This window comes from Phyllobates terribilis, unplaced genomic scaffold (assembly GCF_046119375.1).
Source record: "Phyllobates terribilis strain yellow unplaced genomic scaffold, ASM4611937v1 Scaffold_2__4_contigs__length_985480577, whole genome shotgun sequence".
Taxonomy (NCBI): domain Eukaryota; kingdom Metazoa; phylum Chordata; class Amphibia; order Anura; family Dendrobatidae; genus Phyllobates; species Phyllobates terribilis.
Window position 1 is genome coordinate 977,481,512 of NW_027362762.1, and position 26,636 is coordinate 977,508,147.

The 26,636-nt window shown below is 48.7% G+C and overlaps 1 protein-coding gene across 3 annotated transcripts in view; it reads right to left on the reverse strand.

Moving 5' to 3' along the window:
• The window catches only part of CD2 (CD2 molecule), a 161,837-nt gene that overhangs the window by 68,269 nt on the left and 66,932 nt on the right, over positions 1-26,636 (reverse strand). For 2 of the 3 annotated variants that reach the window (XM_073670887.1, XM_073670884.1), the window contains exons 2-3: positions 7,024-7,332; positions 4,843-5,076 (exon numbers count right to left, since the gene is read on the reverse strand). In XM_073670887.1, coding sequence (XP_073526988.1) covers positions 4,843-5,076; positions 7,024-7,332 — 543 coding nt within the window. Of the gene's footprint in view, positions 1-4,842; positions 5,077-7,023; positions 7,333-20,697; positions 20,847-26,636 lie in introns of those variants that run through there. The other variant, XM_073670886.1, reaches the window with a different exon arrangement.

A 26,636-nucleotide genomic window follows, 5' to 3' on the forward strand; every position in this document is an offset into this window, starting at 1 on the left:
TAGTGGTGGCTGTATAAATCTGTATGTAGTGAGCTCCCTCTAGTGGTGGCTGTATAAATCTGTATGTAGTGAGCTCTTCCTAGTGGTGGCTGTATAAATCTGTATGTAGTGAGCTCCCCCTAGTGGTGGCTGTATAAATTTGTATGTAGTGAGCTCCCTCTAGTGGTGGCTGTATAAATCTGTATGTAGTTACCTCCTCCTAGTGGTGACTGTATAAATCTGTATGTAGTGAGCTCCCCCTAGTGGTGGCTGTATAAATCTGTATGTAGTGAGCTCTTCCTAGTGGTGGCTGTATAAATCTGTATGTAGTGAGCTTCCTCTAGTGGTGGCTGTATAAATCTGTATGTAGTGAGCTCCCCCTAGTGGTGGCTGTATAAATTTGTATGTAGTGAGCTTCCTCTAGTGGTGGCTGTATAAATCTGTATGTAGTGAGCTCCCTCTAGTGGTGGCTGTATAAATCTGTATGTAGTGAGCTCCCCCTAGTGGTGGCTGTATAAATCTGTATGTAGTGAGCTCTTCCTAGTGGTGGCTGTATAAATCTCTATGTAGTGAGCTCCCTCTAGTGGTGACTGTATAAATCTGTATGTAGTGAGCTCCCTCTAGTGGTGGCTGTATAAATCTGTATGTAGTGAGCTCCCTCTAGTGGTGACTGTATAAATCTCTAAGTAGTGAGCTTTCTCTAGTGGTGGCTGTATAAATCTGTATGTAGTGAGCTCCTCCTAGTGGTGGCTGTATAAATCTCTATGTAGTGAGCTCCTCCTAGTGGTGGCTGTATAAATCTGTATGTAGTGAGCTCCCTCTAGTGGTGGCTGTATAAATCTGTATGTAGTGAGCTCCTCCTAGTGGTGACTGTATAAATCTGTATGTAGTGAGCTCCCTCTAGTGGTGACTGTATAATTCTGTATGTAGGGAGCTCCCTCTAGTGGTGGCTGTATAAATCTGTATGTAGTGAGCTCCCCCTAGTGGTGGCTGTATAAATCTGTATGTAGTGAGCTCCTCCAAGTGGTGGCTGTATAAATCTGTATGTAGTGAGCTCCCTCTAGTGGTGGCTGTATAAATCTGTATGTAGTGAGCTCCCTCTAGTGGTGGCTGTATAAATCTGTATGTAGTGAGCTCCCTCTAGTGGTGGCTGTATAAATCTGTATGTAGTGAGCTTCTCCTAGTGGTGGCTGTATAAATCTGTATGTAGTGATCTCCCTCTAGTGGTGGCTGTATAAATCTGTATGTAGTGAGCTTCCTCTAGTGGTGGCTGTATAAATCTGTATGTAGTGAGCTCCCTCTAGTGGTGGCTGTATAAATCTCTATGTAGTGAGCTCCTCCTAGTGTTGGCTGTATAAATCTGTATGTAGTGAGCCCCCTCTAGTGGTGACTGTATAAATCTGTATGTAGTGAGCTCCCCCTAGTGATGGCTGTATAAATCTGTATGTGGTGAGCTTCCTCTAGTGGTGACTGTATAAATCTGTATGTGGTGAGCTCCCTCTAGTGGTGGCTGTATAAATCTGTATGTAGTGAGCTCCCCCTAGTGGTGGCTGTATAAATCTGTATGTAGTGAGCTTCCTCTAGTGGTGGCTGTATAAATCTGTATGTAGTGAGCTCCCCCTAGTGGTGGATGTATAAATCTGTATGTAGTGAGCTCCCCCTAGTGGTGGCTGTATAAATCTGTATGTAGTGAGCTCCTCCTAGTGGTGGCTGTATAAATCTGTATGTAGTGAACTCCCTCTAGTGGTGGCTGTATAAATCTGTATGTAGTGATCTCCCTCTAGTGGTGACTGTATAAATCTGTATGTAGTGAGCTCCCTCTAGTGGTGGCTGTATAAATCTGTATGTAGTGATCTCCCTCTAGTGGTGACTGTATAAATCTGTATGTAGTGATCTCCCTCTAGTGGTGACTGTATAAATCTGTATGTAGTGATCTCCCTCTAGTGGTGGCTGTATAAATCTGTATGTAGTGAGCTCTCTCTAGTGGTGGCTGTATAAATCTGTATGTAGTGATCTCCCTCTAGTGGTGACTGTATGAATCTGTATGTAGTGAGCTCCCTCTAGTGGTGGCTGTATAAATCTGTATGTAGTGATCTCCCTCTAGTGGTGGCTGTATAAATCTGTATGTAGTGATCTCCCTCTAGTGGTGGCTGTATAAATCTGTATGTAGTGAGCTCTCTCTAGTGGTGGCTGTATAAATCTGTATGTAGTGAGCTCCCTCTAGTGGTGGCTGTATAAATGTGTATGTAGTGAGCTCCCTCTAGTGGTGACTGTATAAATCTGTATGTAGTGAGCTCTCTCTAGTGGTGGCTGTATAAATCTGTATGTAGTGAGCTCTCTCTAGTGGTGGCTGTATAAATCTGTATGTAGTGAGCTCCCTCTAGTGGTGACTGTATAAATCTGTATGTAGTGAGCTCTCTCTAGTGGTGGCTGTATAAATGTGTATGTAGTGAGCTCCCTCTAGTGGTGACTGTATAAATCTGTATGTAGTGAGCTCCCTCTAGTGGTGACTGTATAAATCTGTATGTAGTGAGCTCCCCCTAGTGGTGGCTGTATAAATCTGTATGTAGGGAGCTCCCTCTAGTGGTGGCTGTATAAATCTGTATGTAGTGAACTCCCTCTAGTGGTGGCTGTATAAATCTGTATGTAGTGAGCTCCCTCTAGTGGTGGCTGTATAAATCTGTATGTAGGGAGCTCCCTCTAGTGGTGGCTGTATAAATCTGTATGTAGTGAGCTCCTCCTAGTGGTGGCTGTATAAATCTGTATGTAGTGAGCTCCTTCTAGTGGTGGCTGTATAAATCTGTATGTAGTGAGCTCCTTCTAGTGGTGGCTGTATAAATCTGTATGTAGTGAGCTCCCTCTAGTGGTGGCTGTATAAATCTGTATGTAGTGAGCTCTCCCTAGTGGTGGCTGTATAAATCTGTATGTAGTGAGCTCCCTCTAGTGGTGACTGTATAAATCTGTATGTAGTGAGCTCCCTCTAGTGGTGGCTGTATAAATCTGTATGTAGTGAGCTCCCTCTAGTGGTGACTGTATAAATCTGTATGTAGTGAGCTCCCTCTAGTGGTGGCTGTATAAATCTGTATGTAGTGAGCTCCCTCTAGTGGTGACTGTATAAATCTGTATGTAGTGAGCTCCCTCTAGTGGTGGCTGTATAAATCTGTATGTAGTGAGCTCCTCCTAGTGGTGGCTGTATAAATCTGTATGTAGTGAGCTCCTCCTAGTGGTGGCTGTATAAATCTGTATGTAGTGAGCTCCCCCTAGTGGTGACTGTATAAATGTATATGTAGTGAGCTCCCTCTACTGCTGGCTATACAAATCTGTATGGAGTGAGCTCCCTCTAGTGGTGACAGTATAAATCTGTATGGAGTGAGCTCCCCCTAGTGGTGACTGTATAAATATTTATACAGTGAGATCCCTTGACTGCAGCTCTGGAGGTGACGGGAAGATATGACATGATATAACAGCAGAATAGCGACTGCTGCTCTGGAGGTAACCGGAGGATAAGACACGATGTAATAGCAGAATAGTAACTGCAGCTCTGGAGGATAAGACACGATGAAACAGCAGAATAGTGACTGCAGCTCTGGAGGTAACCGGAGGATAAGACACGATGAAACAGCAGAATAGTGATTGCAGCTCTGGAGGTGACTGGAAGATAAGAAACTATATAACAGCAGAATAGTGAGTGCAGTTCTGAAGGTGATTGGAGGATAAGACACAATGTAATAGCAGAATAGTGACTGCAGCTCTGGAGGTGACTGGAGGATAAGACATGATGTAACAGCAGAATAGTGAGTGCAGCTCTGGAGGTGACTGGAGGATAATACATGATGTAATAGCAGAATAGTGACTGCAGCTCTGGAGGTCACTGGAGGATAAGACATGATGTAACAGCAGAATAGTGACTGCAGCTCTGGAGGTGACTGGAGGATAAGACACGATGAAACAGCAGAATAGTGACTGCAGCTCTGGAGGATAAGACACGATGAAACAGCAGAATAGTGACTGCAGCTCTGGAGGTGACTTGAGGATAAGACGTGCTGTAACAGCAATATAGTGACTGCAGCTCTGGAGGTGACTGGGGAATAAGACATGATATAACAGCAGAATAGTGACTGCAGCTCTGGAGGTGATTGGAGGATAAGACATGATGTAGCAGCAGAATAGTGACTGCTGCTCTGGAGGTGACTGGAGGATAAGACACGATGTAACAGCAGAATAGTGAGTGCAGCTCTGGAGGTGACTGGAGGATAAGACACGATGTAACAGCAGAATAGTGACTGCAGCTCTGGAGGTGACTGGAGGATAAGACACAATGTAACAGCAGAATAGTGAGTGCAGCTCTGGAGGTGACTGGAGAATAAGACGTGATGTAACAGCAGAATAGTGAGTGCAGCTCTGGAGGTGACTGGAGGATAAGACGTGATGTAACAGCAGAATAGTGACTGCAGCTCTGGAGGTGACTGGAGGATAAGACGTGATATAACAGCAGAATAGTGACTGCAGCTCTGGAGGTGACTGGAGGATAAGACGTGATGTAACAGCAGAATAGTGACTGCAGCTCTGGAGGTGACTGGAGGATAAGACGTGATGTAACAGCAGAATAGTGACTGCAGCTCTGGAGGTGACTGGAGGATAAGACGTGATGTAACAGCAGAATAGTGAGTGCAGCTCTGGAGGTGACTGGAGGATAAGACGTGATGTAACAGCAGAATAGTGAGTGCAGCTCTGGAGGTGACTGGAGGATAAGACGTGATGTAACAGCAGAATAGTGAGTGCAGCTCTGGAGGTGACTGGAGGATAAGACGTGATGTAACAGCAGAATAGAAGGGAGGCTTGGTTGCTGCGTCAGTTTATTACCTGGGCAGTTGATGGTCACCGTCTCCTTACTCTCGTGGGCGCGGTTACTGACGACGCACCGTACGGGGTAACTCTTCTCCTTAATGTTTCTTCCTATAGACTTTTCTCCTGTGGTTTGTGATTTTGTGCTCCAGGACAGGGTCAGGTTCACTGTGTTTCTCGCTGATGTGACGCAGTAGACGCTGGCGCCTGCACTGGTGCAGTTATAGGACAGGACCGGCGGCTGCAGTTCCTCTACAAAAGAAAAGCCATGCTGGATTAGCCCCGCCCACGACACACCCACCGCACAGCACCCCAGAATAACCCCGCCCACAACACACCCACCGCACAGCACCCTAGAATAACACCGCCCACACCACACCCACCGCACAACACCCCAGAATAACCCCGCCCATGACACACCCACCGCAAGCACCCCAGAATAACCCCGCCCACAACACACCCACCGCACAGCACCCTAGAATAACACCGCCCACACCACACCCACCGCACAGCACCCCAGAATAACCCCGCCCACGACACACCCACCGCACATCACCCCAGAATAACCCCGCCCACGACACACCCACCGCAAGCACCCCAGAATAACCCCGCCCACAACACACCCACCGCAAGCACCCCAGAATAACCCTGTCCACGACACACCCACCGCACAGCACCCCAGAATAACCCCGCCCACAACACACCCACCGCACAGCACCCTAGAATAACACCGCCCACACCACACCCACCGCACAACACCCCAGAATAACCCCGCCCATGACACATTCACCGCCCAGCACCCCAGAATAACCCCGCCCACAACACCGACCGCACAGCACCCCAGAATAACTGCGCCCACAACACACCCACCGCACTGCACCCCAGAATAACCCCGCCCACAACACACCCACCGCACAGCACCCCAGAATAACCCCGCCCACAACACACCCACCGCACAGCACCCCAGAATAACCCCGCCCACGACACACCCACCGCAAGCACCCCAGAATAACCCCACCCACAACACACCCACCGCACATCACCCCAGAATAACCCCGCCCACAACACACCCACCGCAAGCATCCCAGAATAACCCCGCCCACAACACACCCACCGCACAACACCCCAGAATAACCCCGCCCATGACACATTCACCGCCCAGCACCCCAGAATAACCCCGCCCACAACACCGACCGCACAGCACCCCAGAATAACTGCGCCCACAACACACCCACCGCACTGCACCCCAGAATAACCCCGCCCACAACACACCCACCGCACAGCACCCCAGAATAACCCCGCCCACGACACACCCACCGCAAGCACCCCAGAATAACCCCACCCACAACACACCCACCGCACATCACCCCAGAATAACCCCGCCCACAACACACCCACCGCAAGCATCCCAGAATAACCCCACCCACAACACACCCACCGCAAGCACCCCAGAATAATCCCGCCCACAACACACCCACCGCACAGCACCCCAGAATAACCCCGCCCACAACACACCCACCGCACAGCACCCCAGAATAACCCCGCCCACAACACCCACTGTACAGCACCCCAGAATAACTCCGCCCACAACACACCCACCACAAGCACCCCAGAATAACTCCGCCCACAACACACCCACCGCACAGCACCCCAGAATAACCCTGCCCACAACACACCCACCGCACAGCACCCCAGAATAACCCCGCCCACAACACCCACTGTACAGCACCCCAGAATAACTCCGCCCACAACACACCCACCACAAGCACCCCAGAATAACTCCGCCCACAACACACCCACCGCACAGCACCCCAGAATAACCCCGCCCACAACACACCCACCGCACAGCACCCCAGAATAACTCCGCCCACAACACACCCACCGCACAGCACCCCAGAATAACCCCGCCCACAACACACCCACCGCACAGCACCCCAGAATAACCCCGCCCACAACACACCCACCGCACAACACCCCAGAATAACCCGCCCACAACACACCCACCGCAAGCACCCCAGAATAACCCCGCCCACAACACACCCACCGCACAGCACCCCAGAATAACCCCGCCCACAACACACCCACCGCACAGCACCCCAGAATAACCCCGCCCACAACACACCCACCGCACAGCACCCCAGAATAACCCCGCCAAAAACACACCGCGCAGCACTCGCCAACCATCATACTGTTTCTCACCTTCCATAATCACGGTCACGTTCTCGTTGCACTTGAGGGACCCCGCACTGTTGTAGACCTTCACTCTGTATTTTTTGGTCATCTCTTTTGGTTTATGAAGGGTCAGAGTCCCGTTTGGGTGGATCTTGCACAGGGTGGAGTTACAGTAGGTGTAGTATGATGGTGTTTTCTTCCATTTTCCCAGGCGCGCAGCTTCATCCTCCCATTCTATGGTGTCAGAGTCTGACACCTGGGGACAATTTGGGACATTGAGCCACAGGGGAAGACCGGGGACCGTATAGATCTCTGCTCCTCGTATCTCCAGCGTCCCTGATGGAAACATTAACACCGTGAAATATGTGCGATCATAATTAGACGGCCACCAAAACCAATCCCCCTCACTAAAATGGGGGCCACCCCAGATCAACCCCTCACTCACTAATCAGGAGGCCACCCCAGCACAACCTCCCACTCATCAATCAGGGGGCCACTTATAGTGAGGGGAAACTAACATAAATGAGTTCATGTCTCATGGTCCAGATGAATTACACCCCAGAGTACTGAAGGAGATCGTAGAAGAAATTTTAGAACCACTCTCCATAATCTTTGAAAATTCTTGGAGAACAGGAGAAGTCCCAGAAGACTGGAGAAGAGCAAATGTTGTTCCTATCTTCAAAAAGGGGAAGAAGGTGGACCCAGGGAACTATAGGCCGGTGAGTCTGACTTCTATACCAGGAAAGATCTTTGAACAAATTATTAAACAACATGTATGCAAGTACCTGGATAAGAATGAAGTGATTAACCAGAGTCAGCATGGGTTTGTAACTAACAAGTCATGTCAGACTAACTTAATTTCCTTCTATGACAGAATCACTGACTGGGTGGATCAGGGAAATGCTGTAGATATAGTATATCTTGACTTCAGCAAAGCATTTGACAAAATATCTCACACCATCCTTATTGAAAAAATGACCAAGTATGGAACGGACCAGGCAACTGTTAGGTGGATTCATAACTGGCTTAGTGATCGGACTCAAAGGGTGGTCGTAAATGGCTTCATATCCAGTTGGATGAATGTCTCCAGTGGGGTACCACAGGGCTCCGTCCTGGGACCTGTATTGTTCAACATCTTTATCAATGATTTAGATGAAGGAATTGAGGGTAAACTGATTAAATTTGCTGATGACACAAAGCTAGGAGGGATAGCTAATACTAGAGAAGAGAGAGAGAGGATTCAAAAAGACCTAAATAAACTGGAGCAGTGGGCAGCAACCAACAGAATGGTTTATAACAGGGAAAAATGCAAAGTCCTACATCTGGGCAATAAAAATGAAAAAAGCATATACAGAATGGGAGGAATAGAGCTAAGCAACAGTACATGTGAAAAAGACTTAGGTATACTAATAGATCATAGACTGAACATGAGTCAACAGTGTGATGCAGCAGCAAAAAAGGCAAATACAATTCTGGGATGTATTAACAGAAGCATACAGTCTAGATCACATGAAGTAGTTATCCCCCTCTACTCCTCTTTCATCAGGCCTCATCTAGAATACTGTGTCAAGTTCTGGACACCACATCTTAAGCCCCCGTCTCACATAGCGAGATCGCTAGCGAGATCACTGCTGTGTCACGGTTTTGGTGACGCAACAGCGACCTCACCAGCGATGTCGCTATGTGTGACACTTTGCAGCGATCAGGCCCCTGCTGTGAGGTCGCTGATCGCAGCAAAGTGTCCTGGACCATTTTTTGGTCGTTGCTCTCCCGCTGGTCAGCACACATCGCTGTGTGTGACCAGCGGGAGCAGCAATCAGGCTGGTAACTATGGTAAACATCGGGTTACTAGGGGCACACGCGCACCTAGTAACCCGTTGTTTATCATGGTTACGAGCCTGCTAAAGTGAGCGGTAACCTCCCGCTCACTGTAGCAGAGTGGTAACCATGATAAACAGCGGGTTACTAGGTGCGCGTGTGCCCCTAGTAACCCGATGTTTACCATAGTTACCAGCCTGCTCCTGCTTCAGCAGGCTCGTAACCAGGAGCAGGACATCGTGGAACGATTCTTTCCACGATGTCGCTGCTCCCCTGATCGTTGGTGAGCCTGCCTGTTTGACTGCTCACCAGCGACCACAGAGCGACGCAGCAACGATCCCTGACAGGTCGTATCGTTGTCGGGATCGTTGCAGCGTCGCTAAGTGTGACGGGGCCTTTAAAGAAGACATGAAGAAACTGGAGCAAGCTCAGAGAAAAGCAACCAGAATGGTGACCGGTCTGCAAACCATGTCCTATGAGGAACGGTTACAGGATTTGGGAATGTTTAGCTGCAAAAGAGAAGACTGAGAGGAGACTTAATAGCTGTCTACAAATATGTCAAGGGCTGTCACATTGTAGAAGGATCATCTTTATTCTCATTTGCACAAAGAAAGACTAGAAGCAATGGGATGAAACTAAATGGGAGGAGACACAGATTAGATATCAGAAATTTTTTTTTGACAGTGAGGGTGATTAATGAGTGGAACAGGCTGCCATGAGAGGTGGTGAGTTCCCCTTCAATGGACGTCTTCAAACAGAGGCTGGACAGACATCTGTCTGAGATGATCTAGTGAATCCTGCTTTGAGCAGGGGGTTGGACCAGATGACCCAGGAGGTCCCTTCCACCTCTAACATTCTATGATTCTACTTCTGAATAACCCTTCACCTATTAATCAGGGGACCACCAAAACAAATCCCACTCACTAATCCGGGAGCCTCCGTAGAACACCTACCACTCACGAATCAGGGGGCCACCCCAGAACAGCCCTCACTCACTAATCAGGGGGCCATCCCAGAATAATCCTCCCACTCACTAATCAGGAGGCCACCCCAGAACAACCCCTCCACTCACTAATCGGGAGGCCACCAAAATAAGTCCTACTCACTAATCAGGGGGGCACCCAAGGACAACCTCCCCACCCACTAATCAGGGGGCCAACCAAGGACAACCTCCACTCGATAATCAGGGGATCACCCCAGAACAGGCCCTCTCACTAATCAAGGGGTCACCACAGAACAACCCTCCACTTACTAATCAAACGGACCACCCCAGAGCATCCACTTCATTAATTAGAGGGCCACCCCAGAAGAACCTTCCACTCACTAATCAGGGGGCCACCCCAGTACAACCCCTCACTCACTAATCAGGGGGCCACCCCAGTACAACCCCTCACTCACTAATCAGGGGGCCACCCCAGAACAACCCCCACTCACTAATAAAGTGACTACCACAGAATAACCCCCCACTCACTAATCAGGGGGGCCACTCCTGAACAACACCTGCCCCCACATGTATAACTGCTTACCCAGTGTGCACTGGGCCCCTTATCCTGTCAGTATGCCCCAATCGCCCCGGCGGGTTGATGGCTATGTTAAAACTTAAAAATCCTCAAAACTTACAGATTTGAGATAATAAGGAGGATTTGGCAAATTGCTGCTCCAAAAAAATCAGTGTGAACACACACTAACTTAAGCTGAGTTTTTGGAGCAGAAACTTGGCAAATCCTCCTCATAATCTCAAATCTCTAAGTCATTCACCACGACAAGGGCTGCAATGCAGTCACCCACTTTCTTACCAAGAAGAAAAAACTTCCGAATGACCAGATTGCTTTTACTAGAGAACGTATGGTCTTTAGTTTAACTCATAATTTTTTTTTTAAATACGAGCGCCACTCCTACTTCCAGCAATGGGGTACAGCCATGGAGACTAGCTCTGCGCCCAGTTACACCAACCTCTACGTCGGCAGGTGGGAGGAATCCTCCATCTTCCCAGGAGGCAACGCTGCGCGAGAACCTAGTCCTTTGGCAACGGTTCATTGATGATATTTTATTCATACGGTCAGGTGACCAAATCTCATTAAATGAGTTTTTAATAGATATCAACAAAAATAACTTTCACCTGGAATTTGCCTCTACTACAAGTAACTCATCGGGTGAATTTTCTTGATTTAAATGTCTATATCAAAGACGACCTGATCCACGCCCGCACCTATAATAAGAAACCTACCTATTCTAACAGCTCTATTAACATAGAAAGCTGTCATCTTCCTAACTGGTTACTGAATATCCCTAGAAGCCAGTTTATGAGAATATATAGAAGCTGCTCCAAAATTACTGACGTTAATGAGGAAGCAGACGCTCTGTCCAAAAAAAATTTTTGGAAAAAGGTTACTAACCCCCCACTTCCCGAATAGTGCCAAAAATGAAGTCAAAGTCATTCCAAGAATAAGCCTCCTTGAAGACCGTATACAATCCATCATTGATGTCCCCATTATCACTCCATACGACTCCAACACCGGCATATTCCGAAAAATAGTTAAGAAACATTGGCGCGTTTTGAAGGAAGATAAAAATCATTGGCGATAAGATTCCTCAAAACCCTCACTTAATATTTATAAAAGCTTGTAATTTGGGCAATATCATTGCACCTACAGTGCAAACCCCCAGGCGCCAAAACCCCCCCCCCCCTCTTTTTCCTTTACTGCAGATATGGTGGGCTTCTATCCATGTGGCAAATGCACAGTATGTAAAAATCTTCACACCCCAAAAAACAAAAATCTATTCAAAATGAGGCTGTGATACATACTATTTCTGACTTTATTACATTCTCAACAAAAGGTGTTATTTAGGGAATAAGATGTCCGTGTCATAAACTTTACATACTACGTACTGTACGTCCGATGAATACAATAATTAGTGAACGCATCCGGAATATTAAAAACAAATTCATGGACCACCCCCTATCTAAACACTTTCCCGACAAACACGGGGGTTCCTGTACCAATACTCAGGTAAAAGGTATCCAAAAGGCAGATGAACACTGGCGACAAACAAATGTCCAGTGTGGAAACCAGCAAAATGCTCAAACCCGACACTCTGAGACCTGAAGGACTGAACTCAGATATTGAACTATATGCCTTTAATGATTGACAGCTATGCTTCTACCTACATACCTCCTTTGATTGATGTCAAACCTATATAAAGGACCATATACTAGCTGTGGACCATCCCTGATGAAGGAAACCGCCATGGTTTCTGAAACGCGTTGGATGTTTGGTCCAGTTAGGCCTCCGTACAGGTTCCGTCCATGTGACCATGACGTGTCTCTGACGTCATGCAGGTCCTCAAGCAGGCCTGTTTCCAAGCGTGTCAAGTCCCAGGAAAGCTGCTGGGTGAATCAAGTCACCAGCCGAGACTCCACTCCCGCCCTCTCCAACAGAGTTACCCAGCACGCCCTGAGACCCATCAGGTCCCCTCCATCCAGAACGCCTATCCTAGGTGATCTGCAGCAAGGCACCATCACCCGCCGAGGATAGCGCCAACCAACAGCATAGAGCACGCCACTGTTGCACGCAGGCACCCCCTTCCACAGGATCTACAGGGGCATATCTGCAGAACTGAGTGAATACCCACCACCATCGCCGAACAACTTCGCCTACCGTTCCACTAACCAGAGGCAAAGGGTCTCCTACCACTAAGAAGCCAAGGTGGCTTCCTGTCAGAGCAGCCGACTCTGACCCACTATCCCGGGGCAGCTGGCATCACCTCGTTACACGTGCCATAATCCGGGCAAATAAGTGGGCTTGCGTAGCCACTTTTCTTAAGAGGCAAAACCAGCCTCTCATCTTCTTGTTTCTAAGCAGGTACTACACCAACCAAAGGGTTGGGTCCACTGCCCATCATCTGCCGAACACTAGGGATACCTATCCCAGGTACACACCGGCATAAGACAGTGCTTTAGGACTACTCCAGTCGACTCTTCTATTCTCAAAGGAGGGCTTGAACGCAGGAGCTCCCCAAAGCTAAAGGTCAACTAATTCCAGCTAATACGGTAGGCATCATTTAGTCCTACCAAGACCAGCACATCAGGCATAATACTATACCACTAGACCGCTTAATTTCCACACTCACTCCTACCAGATGCCCTTTTAACTTCTACTGTATATGTCTTTTCCTTAGTGTGTACTCTCGCTACTCAGTTACCTACCTCGCAGATCCAGACTTCTTATTCTAAGTCTTCTGGACCAGGTAATTGGGTAAACTAATACTACACTCTCTAAGGAATCATTCCCCAACCCCCCTTTTTGCCTAATACTTATCCTCTTTTTAACTAGGTGCAAACTCGTCCCCCAACATGCCAAGTACTTCCTGAACAGAGAAGAAGGTTTTCTACCCATCCAGCGACACCGCAGATGACGTATCCCCTCATCCCCCCTTTTTTAAACTAATCAACTTTTTTTTTAACAAAAATACTTACTTTTATTATTTTGTTCTTAATAAATTGTCTTATGTTTCATTAACTCGATTGTCATTCCCTTCTTATAAGCCAGCCTACAGCGCAAGTTTATAATTATACTATTCTGACATCCCCTGACCACTTGTGGCTCGAATAGGCATTCCTACTAGCGCCACTGAACACCTATTACTATTATTTGTATAATAAACACCAATGAATCAAATGGGCCAAACTAACCTATAAAACACCAAAATTAATGAAGGCAAAGAGACAACTATAAGACCCAAAGTTGAAAAATGCCAATACTTTAATGAAATACATTTTAAAAAATACATATAATAATCATAAAAACAAGGCACACCACAGATGAAAAAAGTGGTGGGATGCCTGGACCCATAATGTGTATAAGCTGACAACTATGTCATCCAGATAACCAGCATAAATATATCATTGGTAATCAATACAAAACATGATATAAAATATCTCTAGCAACAGAGAAAAAGATATATATATACAGTACAGACCAAAAGTTTGGACACACCTTCTCATTTAAAGATTTTTCTGTATTTTCTTGACTATAAGAATTGTACATTCACACTGAAGGCATCGAAACTATGAATTACCACATGTGGAATTATATACTTAACAAAAAAGTGTGAAACAACTGAAAATATGTCTTATATTCTAGGTTCTTCACAGTAGCCACCTTTAGCTCTGATGACGGCTTTGCACACTCTTGACATTCTCTTGATGAGCTTCAAGAGGTAGTCACCGCAAATGGTCTTCCAACAATCTTGAAGAAGTTCCCAGAGATGCTTAGCACTTGTTGGCCCTTTTGCCTTCACTCTGCGGTCCAGCTCACCCCAAACCATCTCGATTGGGTTCAGGTCTGGTGACTGTGGAGGCCAGGTCATCTGGCGTAGCACCCCATCACTCTCCCTCTTGGTCAAATAGTTTGGGGTCATTGTCCTCTTGAAAAATAAATGATGGTCCAACTAAACGCAAACCGGATGGAATAGCATGCCGCTGCAAGATGCTGTGGTAGCCATGCTGGTTCAGTATGCCTTCAATTTTGAATAAATCCCCAACAGTGTCACCAGCAAAGCACCCCCACACCATCACACCTCCTCCTCCATGCTTCACGGTGGGAACCAGGCATGTAGAGTCCATCCGATCACCTTTTCTGCGTCGCACAAAGACACGGTGGTTGGAACCAAAGATCTCAAATTTGGACTCATCAGACCAAAGCACTGATTTCCACTGGTCTAATGTCCATTCCTTGTGTTCTTTAGCCCAAACAAGTCTCTTCTGCTTGTTGCCTGCCCTTAGCAGCGGTTTCCTAGCATCTATTTTACCATGAAGGCCTGCTTCACAAAGTCTCCTCTTAACAGTTGTTGTAGAGATGTGTCGGCTGCTAGAACTCTGTGTGGCATTGACCTGGTCTCTAATCTGAGCTGCTGTTAACCTGCGATTTCTGAGGCTGGTGACTCGGATAAACTTATCCTCAGAAGCAGAGGTGACTCTTGGTCTTCCTTTCCTGGGGCAGTCCTCATGTGAGCCAGTTTCTTTGTAGCGCTTGATGGTTTTTGCAACTGCACTTGGGGACACTTTCAAAGTTTTCCCAATTTTTCGCACTGACTGACCTTCATTTCTTAAAGTAATGATGGCCACTCGTTTCTCTTTACTTAGCTGCTTTTTTCTTGCCATAATACAAATTCTAACAGTCTATTCAGTAGGACTGTCAGCTGTGTATCCACCAGACTTCTGCACAACACAACTGATGGTCCCAACCCCATTTATAATCAAGAAATCCCACTTATTAAACCTGACAGGGCACACCTGTGAAGTGAAGACCATTTCCGGCGACTACCTCTTGAAGCTCATCAAGAGAATGCCAAGAGTGTGCAAAGCAGTCATCAAAGCAAAAGGTGGCTACTGTGAAGAACCTAGAATATAAGACATATTTTCAGTTGTTTCACACTTTTTTGTTAAGTATATAATTCCACATGTGGTAATTCATAGTTTTGATGCCTTCAGTGTGAATGTACAATTTTCATAGCCATGAAAATACAGAAAAATCTTTAAATGAGAAGGTGTGTCCAAACTTTTGGTCTGTACTGTATATATTTATCACAAAGAATAATAACAGTCCAAAATTAATAATAATAAGTAAATAACCTCTGTTGGTCCATTATCCCAGTACGATCACATATACAAGTATATCAATGCCCAAAGGGACTATACACAAAATTAAGATATAACCATAGTTACCAATGAGCTCAGGTCAGAGGTCCAAGCACCCACCACGCACCCGACGCGCGTTTCGCAAAGGAAATGCTTTGTCCAGGGGTATTATTTGTATAAGCCTGAATGTTGACACTTACTGCAACTTATTGTCTGTTATCTCCGGAGGACAGTGACTCAGGGTCATGGAACAATGATGTTTACTAATATGCTAATTACATATTGAACCAGGCCAGATAGTTTGTTGATCTGCAGATCAACAGAAGACAAACTATGCAAATTGATTAAATACTGAAACAATGAGACATGAGGCCCTGCTATCTTCCCCCTGGCCTGTGAATGATGAGAAAGACCTTTCCAAAATCACAGCCAAGAGAGACTCTACGCAATACTTTTGTTTCAAATTCTTCAGTATTATCAACCAGAATAGGAGGAGGATCCAGGGTCACAAGCAGAGTAACCACCTTCTTTAATAATATCTTGTGGAAAAACATTGGGAACTTGCATAGAGGAAGGCAGACTTACCTGAAAATAATTTTATTGACAACCTCGATAATGTGAAATGGTTCTATAAACCTGGGTACGAGCTTAGGAGAAGGTACCTTAATCTTGAGATTCTTAGTAGACATGCAAACTCTGTCCCCCAACCTGAATTTGCAACCTTGCTGACAATGCTTATCTGCCTGCCTCTTCATGCAGTCCCCTGCTTTCTTGAGATGGATACAGGCTTCACCCCAAACTTTCCGGAGGCGGTGGATGTCAGAGACCGCCGGAAGGACATCGTCTCCTCACTCAAAACAAGGGGATCTAGGATGGAATCCTAGATTACAGAAGAAGGGTGACATACCCAAGCCATCGTGGTGTCTATTGTTTAGGGCGAACTCTGCCAAGGCTAAGTATGATACCCAATCATGAGTATGGGAGCAAAAACATCTTAGATAGGACTCAAGACACTTGTTGGTTCGCTCCATTTGCCCATTAGTTTGAGGATGGTATGCAGATGAAAATGGGAGTTCCAACCAGAGGCATTTACGGAAAGTCCTCCAGAATCTGGAGATTAACTTGGACACACGATCGGAGACAATATTCATAGGAACCCCATGTAATCTTACCACCTGAGCAAGGAACAAATCTACCAAGTCCTGAGCACTGGGCGACTGAGCCAAAGGAATAAAATTACATTGTTTAGAAAATCGGTTTACAATAGGCCACACCGTAGTCATACCCTTGGAGTCAGGGAGATCCATAATGAAGTCCATGGATATGTGAGACCGAGGATGTGCAGGAATGGGCTAAGGGAAAAGTTTCCCTGCTGGGGCGACACGGGGCAACTTTTTCCTGGCTCAGATCTTGCATGCCTGAACATAAGCTTCAACATCTTTACCACTTCCACCACAAAGGGCTTATTGACATCAGGCTGGACCAAAACTGGAGAGGAGGAAAAAGCCTTCTTAAGTGTATTAAAGGCCTTAATGGTTTCCAGTCCCCAATTAGACATGTCTGCCCCCTTATGGGTAAGATCGGTGAGAGGTTTCACCGCCTTGGAAAAACCCTTAATAAACCTGTAAAAATTGGCAAAACACAAAAAAAGGCTGCAATCTCTTGGGATTAACCGGTTGTGCCGACTCCAACACCACCTTCACCTTCTCAGGGTCCATCCGAATCCCCTTGGGGGACAGAATGAGTCCGTGGAACCACAACTCCTGCACTTTGAAAACACATTTTTTTGACATAAAGATAATGATCCTCTAATCTTTGGAGCACACATGGTCCCTAAGCAGAGCCAGGTAGAAGCACCAGGTAGAAGCGCAGCCAGGAGAAGATGAGAATATCATCGATGTAAACAATAACATAAATACCCAGGAGATCACAGATTATATTATTTATAAGTGTCTGAAACAGAGCCAGAGCATTACAGAGCCCAAAGGACATGACACAATGCTCATAATGACCCTCGGGGTATTGAAGGTCGTTTCCACTCATCCCCTTCCTTTATTTTAACAAGATTATAAGACCCCCAGAGATCCAACTTAGTAAACCAACTTGTCCCCAGCAGTTGGTTAAAGAGGTCAGGGATGAGTAGGAGAGGGTTCTGATTACGTACTGTTATGCGATTGATGCACGGTCTCAAACACTACGTAGTTAGACCCAGCAAGACTGGCACCAAACCAGCAAAAGCACAGCCACAGACGAGGTGCAAGCTGCCCAGCTAGGTGAGCCCTTTAGGGCTGGGACTACTCTTCACCCAGCTCCCAATAAATGTGAGGGGGACTTTGGCACAGCCCTTCCCAGACCCACTGTCGCCGGACAGCTGGTGACGCGGTCGGTGCCCAGTCAAGGACCAGATGAGTACCTCAGCAAGAACTCCAGGAAGTGTAACCAGAAGAGAAAATTAGAAAACCCCTGAGAGAACACTACTGTTAGCACCACTCACCACCATAGCACATAGGAACTGCAATAAACAGCAAAGGACTGAGCTGGGAACAGGGTTAAAAAGCCCACCCAATGATAAGGTGTTGAATACCTCCCAATCATCCCCAGACAACCACTACCTGCTAGCTTGTACAGCAAAATGGGCAACATCCCACCACTGCCTAGTGCCAGACACAGCAGTGTCCTGTGTTTCCTGGCAACCGGGAAAATCAGTGCGAGACCTGGCAACCCGAGTCCTCACACATCCTACAACATCAGAAAGCAATGCTCCATAAGATTGGGACGGTTTCCCTGTACACGGAGTAGCTCCGCCTCCAGGGTCAGGACAATGGCGACGCCTGAGACCGGAGTAGCGTAGTACCAGACCTGCTCCATTCCCAGGTGGGAGCAGAGAACCACGATTCCTAACAACCAGCCATCATCAGACTGCATACAGGAACCACAGTACTGATAACACGCAGTCAGTATCACAACTAAATGTTTACATCTAGGTGCCTTATAAACGACATCTCTGATTGGAGTTGTTCCCATCCCTTTTATCTCTTTGAAACACAGACACCATGATGAGATTTCATGCCCAGAGCTCGTCTCTCCACACTTCCCTCTTCACCAGCACTTCCCGACACGGTACCCTTAAAAATGAAAGTGTCATACTACCCCATGAATAAAAATATCAATGATGCTAAGCCCCTGAATAATTGTCCCTCAATGTGCTTCCTGCACAAAAGATCCACCCCACACTGCCCCTCACTATAATGTCCCCACCCACACTGCCCCTCTCTATGATATCTTCCACACTGCCCCTCTCCATAATGTCCCCCCACATTGCGCATTTCCTCCACACAGCCCTTCTCTGTAATATTCCCCACGCAGCCCCTCTTCATAATATTTCCTCCACATTGCCCCTCTCCATAATGTATGTCTACACAGCCCCTCTTCATATTATCCCCACACAGCCCCTCTCCATAATATCCCTCCACACATCCCCTCTCCAAAACACCCTCCACACAGCCCCTCTCCATAATATTTCCCCAGACTGACCCTCTCTATAGTATCCCCTCACACTGCCCCTCTCTATAGCATTTCCTTCCACTGCCCCTCTCCATAATGTCCTCACCCACACTACAGATCTGTATAATATCCCCCCACTGCCCCTCTCCATAATATATTCTCACACACTGCCCCCTCTACAATATCTTCCACACTGCCCCTCACTGTATTATCCCCCACACTGCCCTGCTCTATAATATTCCCTTACACTGCCCCTCTCCATAATGTCCCCACCCACACTACTGCTTTGTATAATATCCCCCACTGCCCCTCTCCCTAATATACTCCCACACACTGCCCCTCTACAATATCTTCCACACTGCCCCTCACTGTAGTATCTCCAACACTGCCCCGCTCTATAATATCCCCTTACACTACCCCTCTACATAATGTCCCTTCACACTGCCCCTCTCTATAGTATCTCCTTACACTGCCCTTCTCTATAATGTCCCCATCCACATTGTTCCTTGTTCCTCTTTATAATATTTCCCCACTGACCCTCTTCATAATATTCTCTCACACATTGCCCCTCACTATAATAAATTACGCATGACCCTTTCCATAATATCCCCCCACACTGCCCTTCTCCAAAATATTCCTCCACACAGTCCCTCTCCATAATATTCCATTCACACTGCCTCTCTCCGCAATATCCCCCCACACAGCCCCTACATACTGCCCCTCTCCATAATGTTCCCCCACACAGTCCCTCTCTATAACACCCCCACCTTGCCCCTCTCCATAATATTCCCCCCGACAGTGCCCCTATTAATAATTTACCCACACACAGCCCTTGTTCATAATGTCCCACCGCATAACCCCTCCATAATATTCCCTCCACACTGCCCTTCTCCACAATGTCCCCCACACAATCCCTCTCTATAATATCCCCCCATATTGCCCCTCTCCATAATATTTCTGCGCCACTGCCCCTCTCCCTAAAGTCCCCCCACACAGCCCCTCTCCATAATGTCCCCCTACACTGCCTCTCTCTATAATGTCCCCCTACACTGCCTCTCTCTATAATATCCCTCCACACAGCTCTTCTCCATAATATTCCTCCAAACAACCCCTCTTCATAATATTCCTCCACACTGCCCCTTTCCATAATGCCCTCTCCACACAGCACCTCTAAGTAATAACCCCCCACACAGCGCCTCTCAAAAATATTCCCCCACAATGCCTCCTTCCATATCTTCCCCACACTGCCCCTCTCTATAGTTTCTCCTTACACTGTTCCTCTTCATGATGTCCCCACCCGCACTGCTCCTCTGTATAATATTCCTCCCCTGCCGCTCTCCATAATATCCTCCCACACACTGCCCCTCTAAATAATATCTCTCAGACTGCCCCTCACTATAGTATCCCCCACACTGCCGATCACTAAGCCAGTTATGAATCCACCTAACAGTTGCCTTGTCTATTCCATAGTTTGTCATTTTTTCAATAAGGATGGTGTGAGATACTTTGTCAAATGCTTTGCTGAAGTCAAGATATACTATATCTACTCTGTCTCCCTGATCCACTTAGTCAGTGATTCTGCCATAGAAGGAAATTAAGTTAGTCTGACATGACTTATTAGTTACAAACCCATGCTGACTCTGGTTAATCACTTCATTCTTATAAAGGTACTTACATACATGTTGTTTAATAATTTGTTCAAAAATATTTCCTGGTATAGAAGTAAGGCTGTAGCATACCTGGCGGCGTTCTTGCATGGTGTTCCATCTCTCATCATGCAAGATCGCAAACTTCATCTCCCGCCCAGCTTCCTGGTCTGGCTTCTTTCCTTGTGCTCTGCTCTGCTCCACTTTGGCTGCATAGGGCGACGCCCGCTGAACTTCCTGTTTCTTGTACCTGCTGCGGACACGCCCCTGTTGCACCTTCAGCCTATTGCTGTCCATCTTTGGGTATTTATACCACCTTCTTCCTCAAGATGGCGCCTGAGCATTGTTTCTTGTCAGTTGGCTTTTTGTCTCTGACATGCCAGGTCCTATCCTGTTTTCCTGCCTGTTTTCCAGTTCTGTGTCTGAACTGTGGTCTGTTCTTGTGAACACGCCTCTTGCCTGTTCTTTCGCCTTCTAGGGGCCGTATTCCTAGATCTGCCTGTCTGTGCCTTGCGGTATCTGTTCCCGTCTGAACAGAGTCCTGTTTGTGTCTCTGCCTTGCGGTATCTGTTCCCGTCTGAACAGAGTCCTGTTTGTGTCCCTGCCTTGCGGTATCTGTTCCCGTCTGAACAGAGTCCTGTTTGTGTTCCTGCCTTGCGGTATCTGTTCCCGTCTGAACAGAGTCCTGTTTGTGTTCCTGCCTTGCTGTCTCTGTTCCCGTTCCTCTGTTCCCTGTTGTCTGTGCCTCGTTTCTACTTTAACCTTGTCTCCCTTTTCCCTCTATGTCTGTTTTCTGCGTCTTTCTGCAGAGTCTGAACCCGCTCCTAAATTCCTTCTCGTCGTCTCTGTACCTCTGTTGTGAATTTAGTGTACGCTCGCTACTTCTATGTATGTACTGTGCGTGCTTCTGGTTCTGCCTTTCCTTCTCCGTCTGTTCTTTGTGAACAGAGTCCTATCCCCTTGCCTTGTTTACCGCTCTGCGGTGTCCGCTCTGCTCCTGCTTAGCTTGCCGCTCTTGCGGTTTCTGCTCTGCTCCTGCCTTGTTTACCGCTCTGCGGTGTCCGCTCTGCTCCTGCTTAGCTTGCCGCTCTTGCGGTTTCTGCTCTGCTCCTGCCTTGTTTACCGCTCTGCGGTGTCCGCTCTGCTCCTGCTTAGCTTGCCGCTCTTGCGGTTTCTGCTCTGCTCCTGCCTTGTTTACCGCTCTGCGGTGTCCGCTCTGCTCCTGCTTAGCTTGCCGCTCTTGTGGTTTCTGCTCTGCTCCTGCCTTGTTTACCGCTCTGCGGTGTCCGCTCTGCTCCTGCTTAGCTTGCCGCTCTTGCGGTTTCTGCTCTGCTCCTGCCTTGTTTACCGCTCTGCGGTGTCCGCTCTGCTCCTGCTTAGCTTGCCGCTCTTGTGGCTTCTGCTCTGCTCCTGCCTTGTTTACCGCTCTGCGGTGTCCGCTCTGCTCCTGCTTAGCTTGCCGCTCTTGCTGTTTCTGCTCTGCTCCTGCCTTGTTTACCGCTCTGCGGTGTCCGCTCTGCTCCTGCTTAGCTTGCCGCTCTTGCGGTTTTCACTCTGCTCTTGCCTTGCTTGCCGCTCCTGCGGTTTCTGCTCTGCTCTTATCTTGCTTACTGCTTCTGCGGTTTCCGCCCTGCCCTGGTTCTGCCCGCTGCTCCGGCAGTCCTGTCCTGCCCTGCTTGTGCTCGCTGCTCCTGCAGCCCCGTCCTGCTCTGTTCTTGCCCACCGCTTCGGGCGTTCCCTCTCTGCTGTGGTTGTCTACCGCATCTGCGGTTCTGTGACCCAGTCTGTACTGGGTCTTAACCTCTCTGTGCTCCAGCCCGTCCTTTCGGCCAGTACCTCCCTGCCTGCATACTCGCCTGTATCCACCCATCTGCATACCTGCCGTGTTTGCTTACATCCACCAGTCTGTGCCAGCCTAACCTGCCTGTTCCAGTAATCCTAGTGTGGGTCAACCCCCGTGTCCGGAGTTTGACCTGGAGTAGCACCTGGTCCCTCTGCCCGGTTTCTCCCTGGTGCACTGGCGTCGTATGCCGTCGTGCCACCTTGGTCGGATCGGCCAGATACTTAGTCACGCCCCTCCAGGCACTCTCCGGTCCATGGTCCAGTGGAACCACAACACCCGCACACGCCAGTCAGTCCGGGCTTGTGCATAACAGCATGCTCAGGCCATGGTTCCCGTTGAGCCCCACGGCCTTCGCTCTCTGAGACGTTTTCCAGCTAATACGTGCATTAAAAATAAATAAATAATTTTTTTTTTTTCTCTAGCTGAGTTCCAGGCTAATTTCGCACCCGTCCAGATGGAGCTTTCTGCACCCGTTCCTGCGGATCCGCCCCAGTACTATGGGGATCCAAAACAAAGTCGTGCATTTGTGGAGCAATGCATGCTGCACTTCAAGTTCTACCCTCTTTCTTTTCGTTCTGATTGGTCTAAAGTGGCATTTATAATTGACTACCTAGCGGGGGATGCCTTGAAGTGGGTCACCCCCCTATGGGAAGCTTGGGATCCTATCGTCCTTGACCTGCAGGCCTTCCTGGTGGCCTTCCTAATGGTCTTCGATGACCCCAACCCTGGAGTCCCTGCTGAAGCTGCACCTGCTCCCGCGGATCCACCACGGTACTACGGGGATCCAAAACAATGCCGTGCATTTGTGTGGCAATGCTTGCTGCAGTTCCGGTTCTATGCTAATGCCTATTCTTCTGATCGGGTTAAGGTGGGATTTATAATGTCCAACCTAGCGGGTGATGCCTTGGAATGGATCAACCCCCTATGGGAAGCACAGGATCCTATCGTTCTTGACCTACAGGCCTTCCTGGTGGCCTTCCTTTTGGCTTTCGATGATCCTAACCCTGAAGCCCCTGCTGAAGCTTCACTTCCCTGTATCCCGGAGCAGCCCCGACGGGTAATGTGCATAGGTAGCGCACAAGTTCTCCTGCCCGAAAAGACTGTTGCTTGCCCTGAATCCACTCAGGATGACTACACTCTCCGGAATACTGCTCCCAACCTCAAGAGGCAGTCCAGACGTGCTAGATGCAGAGGCAAGCCGTCACGCCAGGGTCTGTCCTCCCTGAGACCTCCTGACCCCAACCTTGAAGTCCCTACTGAAGCTTCATCTTCCTGTATCCCGGAGAAGCCCCAGCGGGTGATGTGCGTGGGTGGTGCACCAGTTCTCCAGCCAGAAGAGACTGCTACCCATCCAGAATCCACACAGGAGAGCTTCCTGCACCTGGCATCAGATTCTACACCCACTTTAACCAGTGTGCATGTCCAAGGATGCTCCGAAGCTGTGTTTACCTCCGAGTCTGTACACCTCTACTACCTGGCGGAGGACCCCTTGTTGCCTCCTGAATCCTCCGGGATACCACTCGATGACAATTGGAGAGAGACTTCCCTACACCCGGTACCCGATACTTCGTCCGCTCAGTCCTGTGGGCCTGACAATGGGTGCCTCAAAGTGGTAGTTACTCCCGAGTCTCTACACCCCTCTGACCAGGCAGAGGACCTCCAGTTGTCTCCAGAACCCTTTGGGGTGCTACCTGGTAGCGAAAGGACAGAGACTCTCCTATTCTCTGTACCTGATACCTCGCCCGCTTCTTCCAGTGAGTCCGACTTAGTGTACTCCGAAGCAGAGGTTACCCCCGAGTCTCTACACCCCTCCGACCAGGCGGAGGACCTCCAGTCGTCTCCTGAACCCTTCGGGGTGCTACCTGATAGCGAATGGACTGAGACTCTCCTTTACTCGGTACCTGATACCTCGCCCGCTTCTTCCAGTGAGTCCGACCTAGTGTACTCCGAAGCAGAGGTTACCCCCGAGTTTCTACACCCCTCCGACCAGGCGGAGGACCTCCAGTCATCTCCTGAACCCTCCGGGATGCTACCTGATAGCGAATGGACAGAGACTCTCCTTTACTCGGTACCTGATACCTCGCCCGCTTCTTCCAGTGAGTCTGACCTTGTGTACTCCGAAGCAGAGGTTACCCTCGAGTCTCGGTATCCCTCCAACCTGGCAGAGGACCCCCAGTTGTTTCCTGAATCCTCCGGGGTACCACCACATAACAAAGAGGCAGTGTCTTCTCTACACCTTGTACCTGATACTTTGCCCATTTCATCCTGTGAGCTTGACAAGATGTACCCCGAAGCAGAGGCTACCCCCGAATCTCTGCACCCCTCCAACCCGGCAGAGGACCTCCAGTTGTCTCCTGAACTTTTTGGGGTGCTGCCTAAAAATAAATGTAGAGAGACTTTTTTATGTGCTGTTTCTGGTACTTCACCCGTTTCATCTGTTGCTGAAGATGGCTGGATGGGAAGTCGCATCCTAGCCATCCAGATTATAAGACCAGTTTTGTCTCCTCCTGTGGACAATAGAAGTATTCTCCTTGAAGAGAGGGATTGGCCCCCAAATTCCCTGCGGAAGATCCTTGCAGGCCTGAAGAAGAGGGGGCGTAAGGGGGGGGGGGTACTGTAGCATACCTGGCGGCGTTCTTGCATGGTGTTCCATCTCTCATCATGCAAGATCGCAAACTTCATCTCCCGCCCAGCTTCCTGGTCTGGCTTCTTTCCTTGTGCTCTGCTCTGCTCCACTTTGGCTGCATAGGGCGACGCCCGCTGAACTTCCTGTTTCTTGTACCTGCTGCGGACACGCCCCTGTTGCACCTTCAGCCTATTGCTGTCCATCTTTGGGTATTTTTACCACCTTCTTCCTCAAGATGGCGCCTGAGCATTGTTTCTTGTCAGTTGGCTTTTTGTCTCTGACATGCCAGGTCCTATCCTGTTTTCCTGCCTGTTTTCCAGTTCTGTGTCTGAACTGTGGTCTGTTCTTGTGAACACGCCTCTTGCCTGTTCTTTCGCCTTCTAGGGGCCGTATTCCTAGATCTGCCTGTCTGTGCCTTGCGGTATCTGTTCCCGTCTGAACAGAGTCCTGTTTGTGTCCCTGCCTTGCGGTATCTGTTCCCGTCTGAACAGAGTCCTGTTTGTGTTCCTGCCTTGCTGTCTCTGTTCCCGTTCCTCTGTTCCCTGTTGTCTGTGCCTCGTTTCTACTTTAACCTTGTCTCCCTTTTCCCTCTATGTCTGTTTTCTGCGTCTTTCTGCAGAGTCTGAACCCGCTCCTAAATTCCTTCTCGTCGTCTCTGTACCTCTGTTGTGAATTTAGTGTACGCTCGCTACTTCTATGTAAGTACTGTGCGTGCTTCTGGTTCTGCCTTTCCTTCTCCGTCTGTTCTTTGTGAACAGAGTCCTATCCCCTTGCCTTGTTTACCGCTCTGCGGTGTCCGCTCTGCTCCTGCTTAGCTTGCCGCTCTTGCGGTTTCTGCTCTGCTCCTGCCTTGTTTACCGTTCTGCGGTGTCCGCTCTGCTCCTGCTTAGCTTGCCGCTCTTGCGGTTTCTGCTCTGCTCCTGCCTTGTTTACCGCTCTGCGGTGTCCGCTCTGCTCCTGCTTAGCTTGCCGCTCTTGCGGTTTCTGCTCTGCTCCTGCCTTGTTTACCGCTCTGCGGTGTCCGCTCTGCTCCTGCTTAGCTTGCCGCTCTTGCGGTTTCTGCTCTGCTCCTGCCTTGTTTACCGCTCTGCGGTGTCCGCTCTGCTCCTGCTTAGCTTGCCGCTCTTGCGGTTTCTACTCTGCTCCTGCCTTGTTTACCGCTCTGCGGTGTCCGCTCTGCTCCTGCTTAGCTTGCCGCTCTTGCGGTTTCTGCTCTGCTCCTGCCTTGTTTACCGCTCTGCGGTGTCCGCTCTGCTCCTGCTTAGCTTGCCGCTCTTGCGGTTTTCACTCTGCTCTTGCCTTGCTTGCCGCTCCTGCGGTTTCTGCTCTGCTCTTATCTTGCTTACTGCTTCTGCGGTTTCCGCCCTGCCCTGCTTCTGCCCGCTGCTCCGGCAGTCCTGTCCTGCCCTGCTTGTGCTCGCTGCTCCTGCAGCCCCGTCCTGCTCTGTTCTTGCCCACCGCTTCGGGCGTTCCCTCTCTGCTGTGGTTGTCTACCGCATCTGCGGTTCTGTGACCCAGTCTGTACTGGGTCTTAACCTCTCTGTGCTCCAGCCCGTCCTTTCG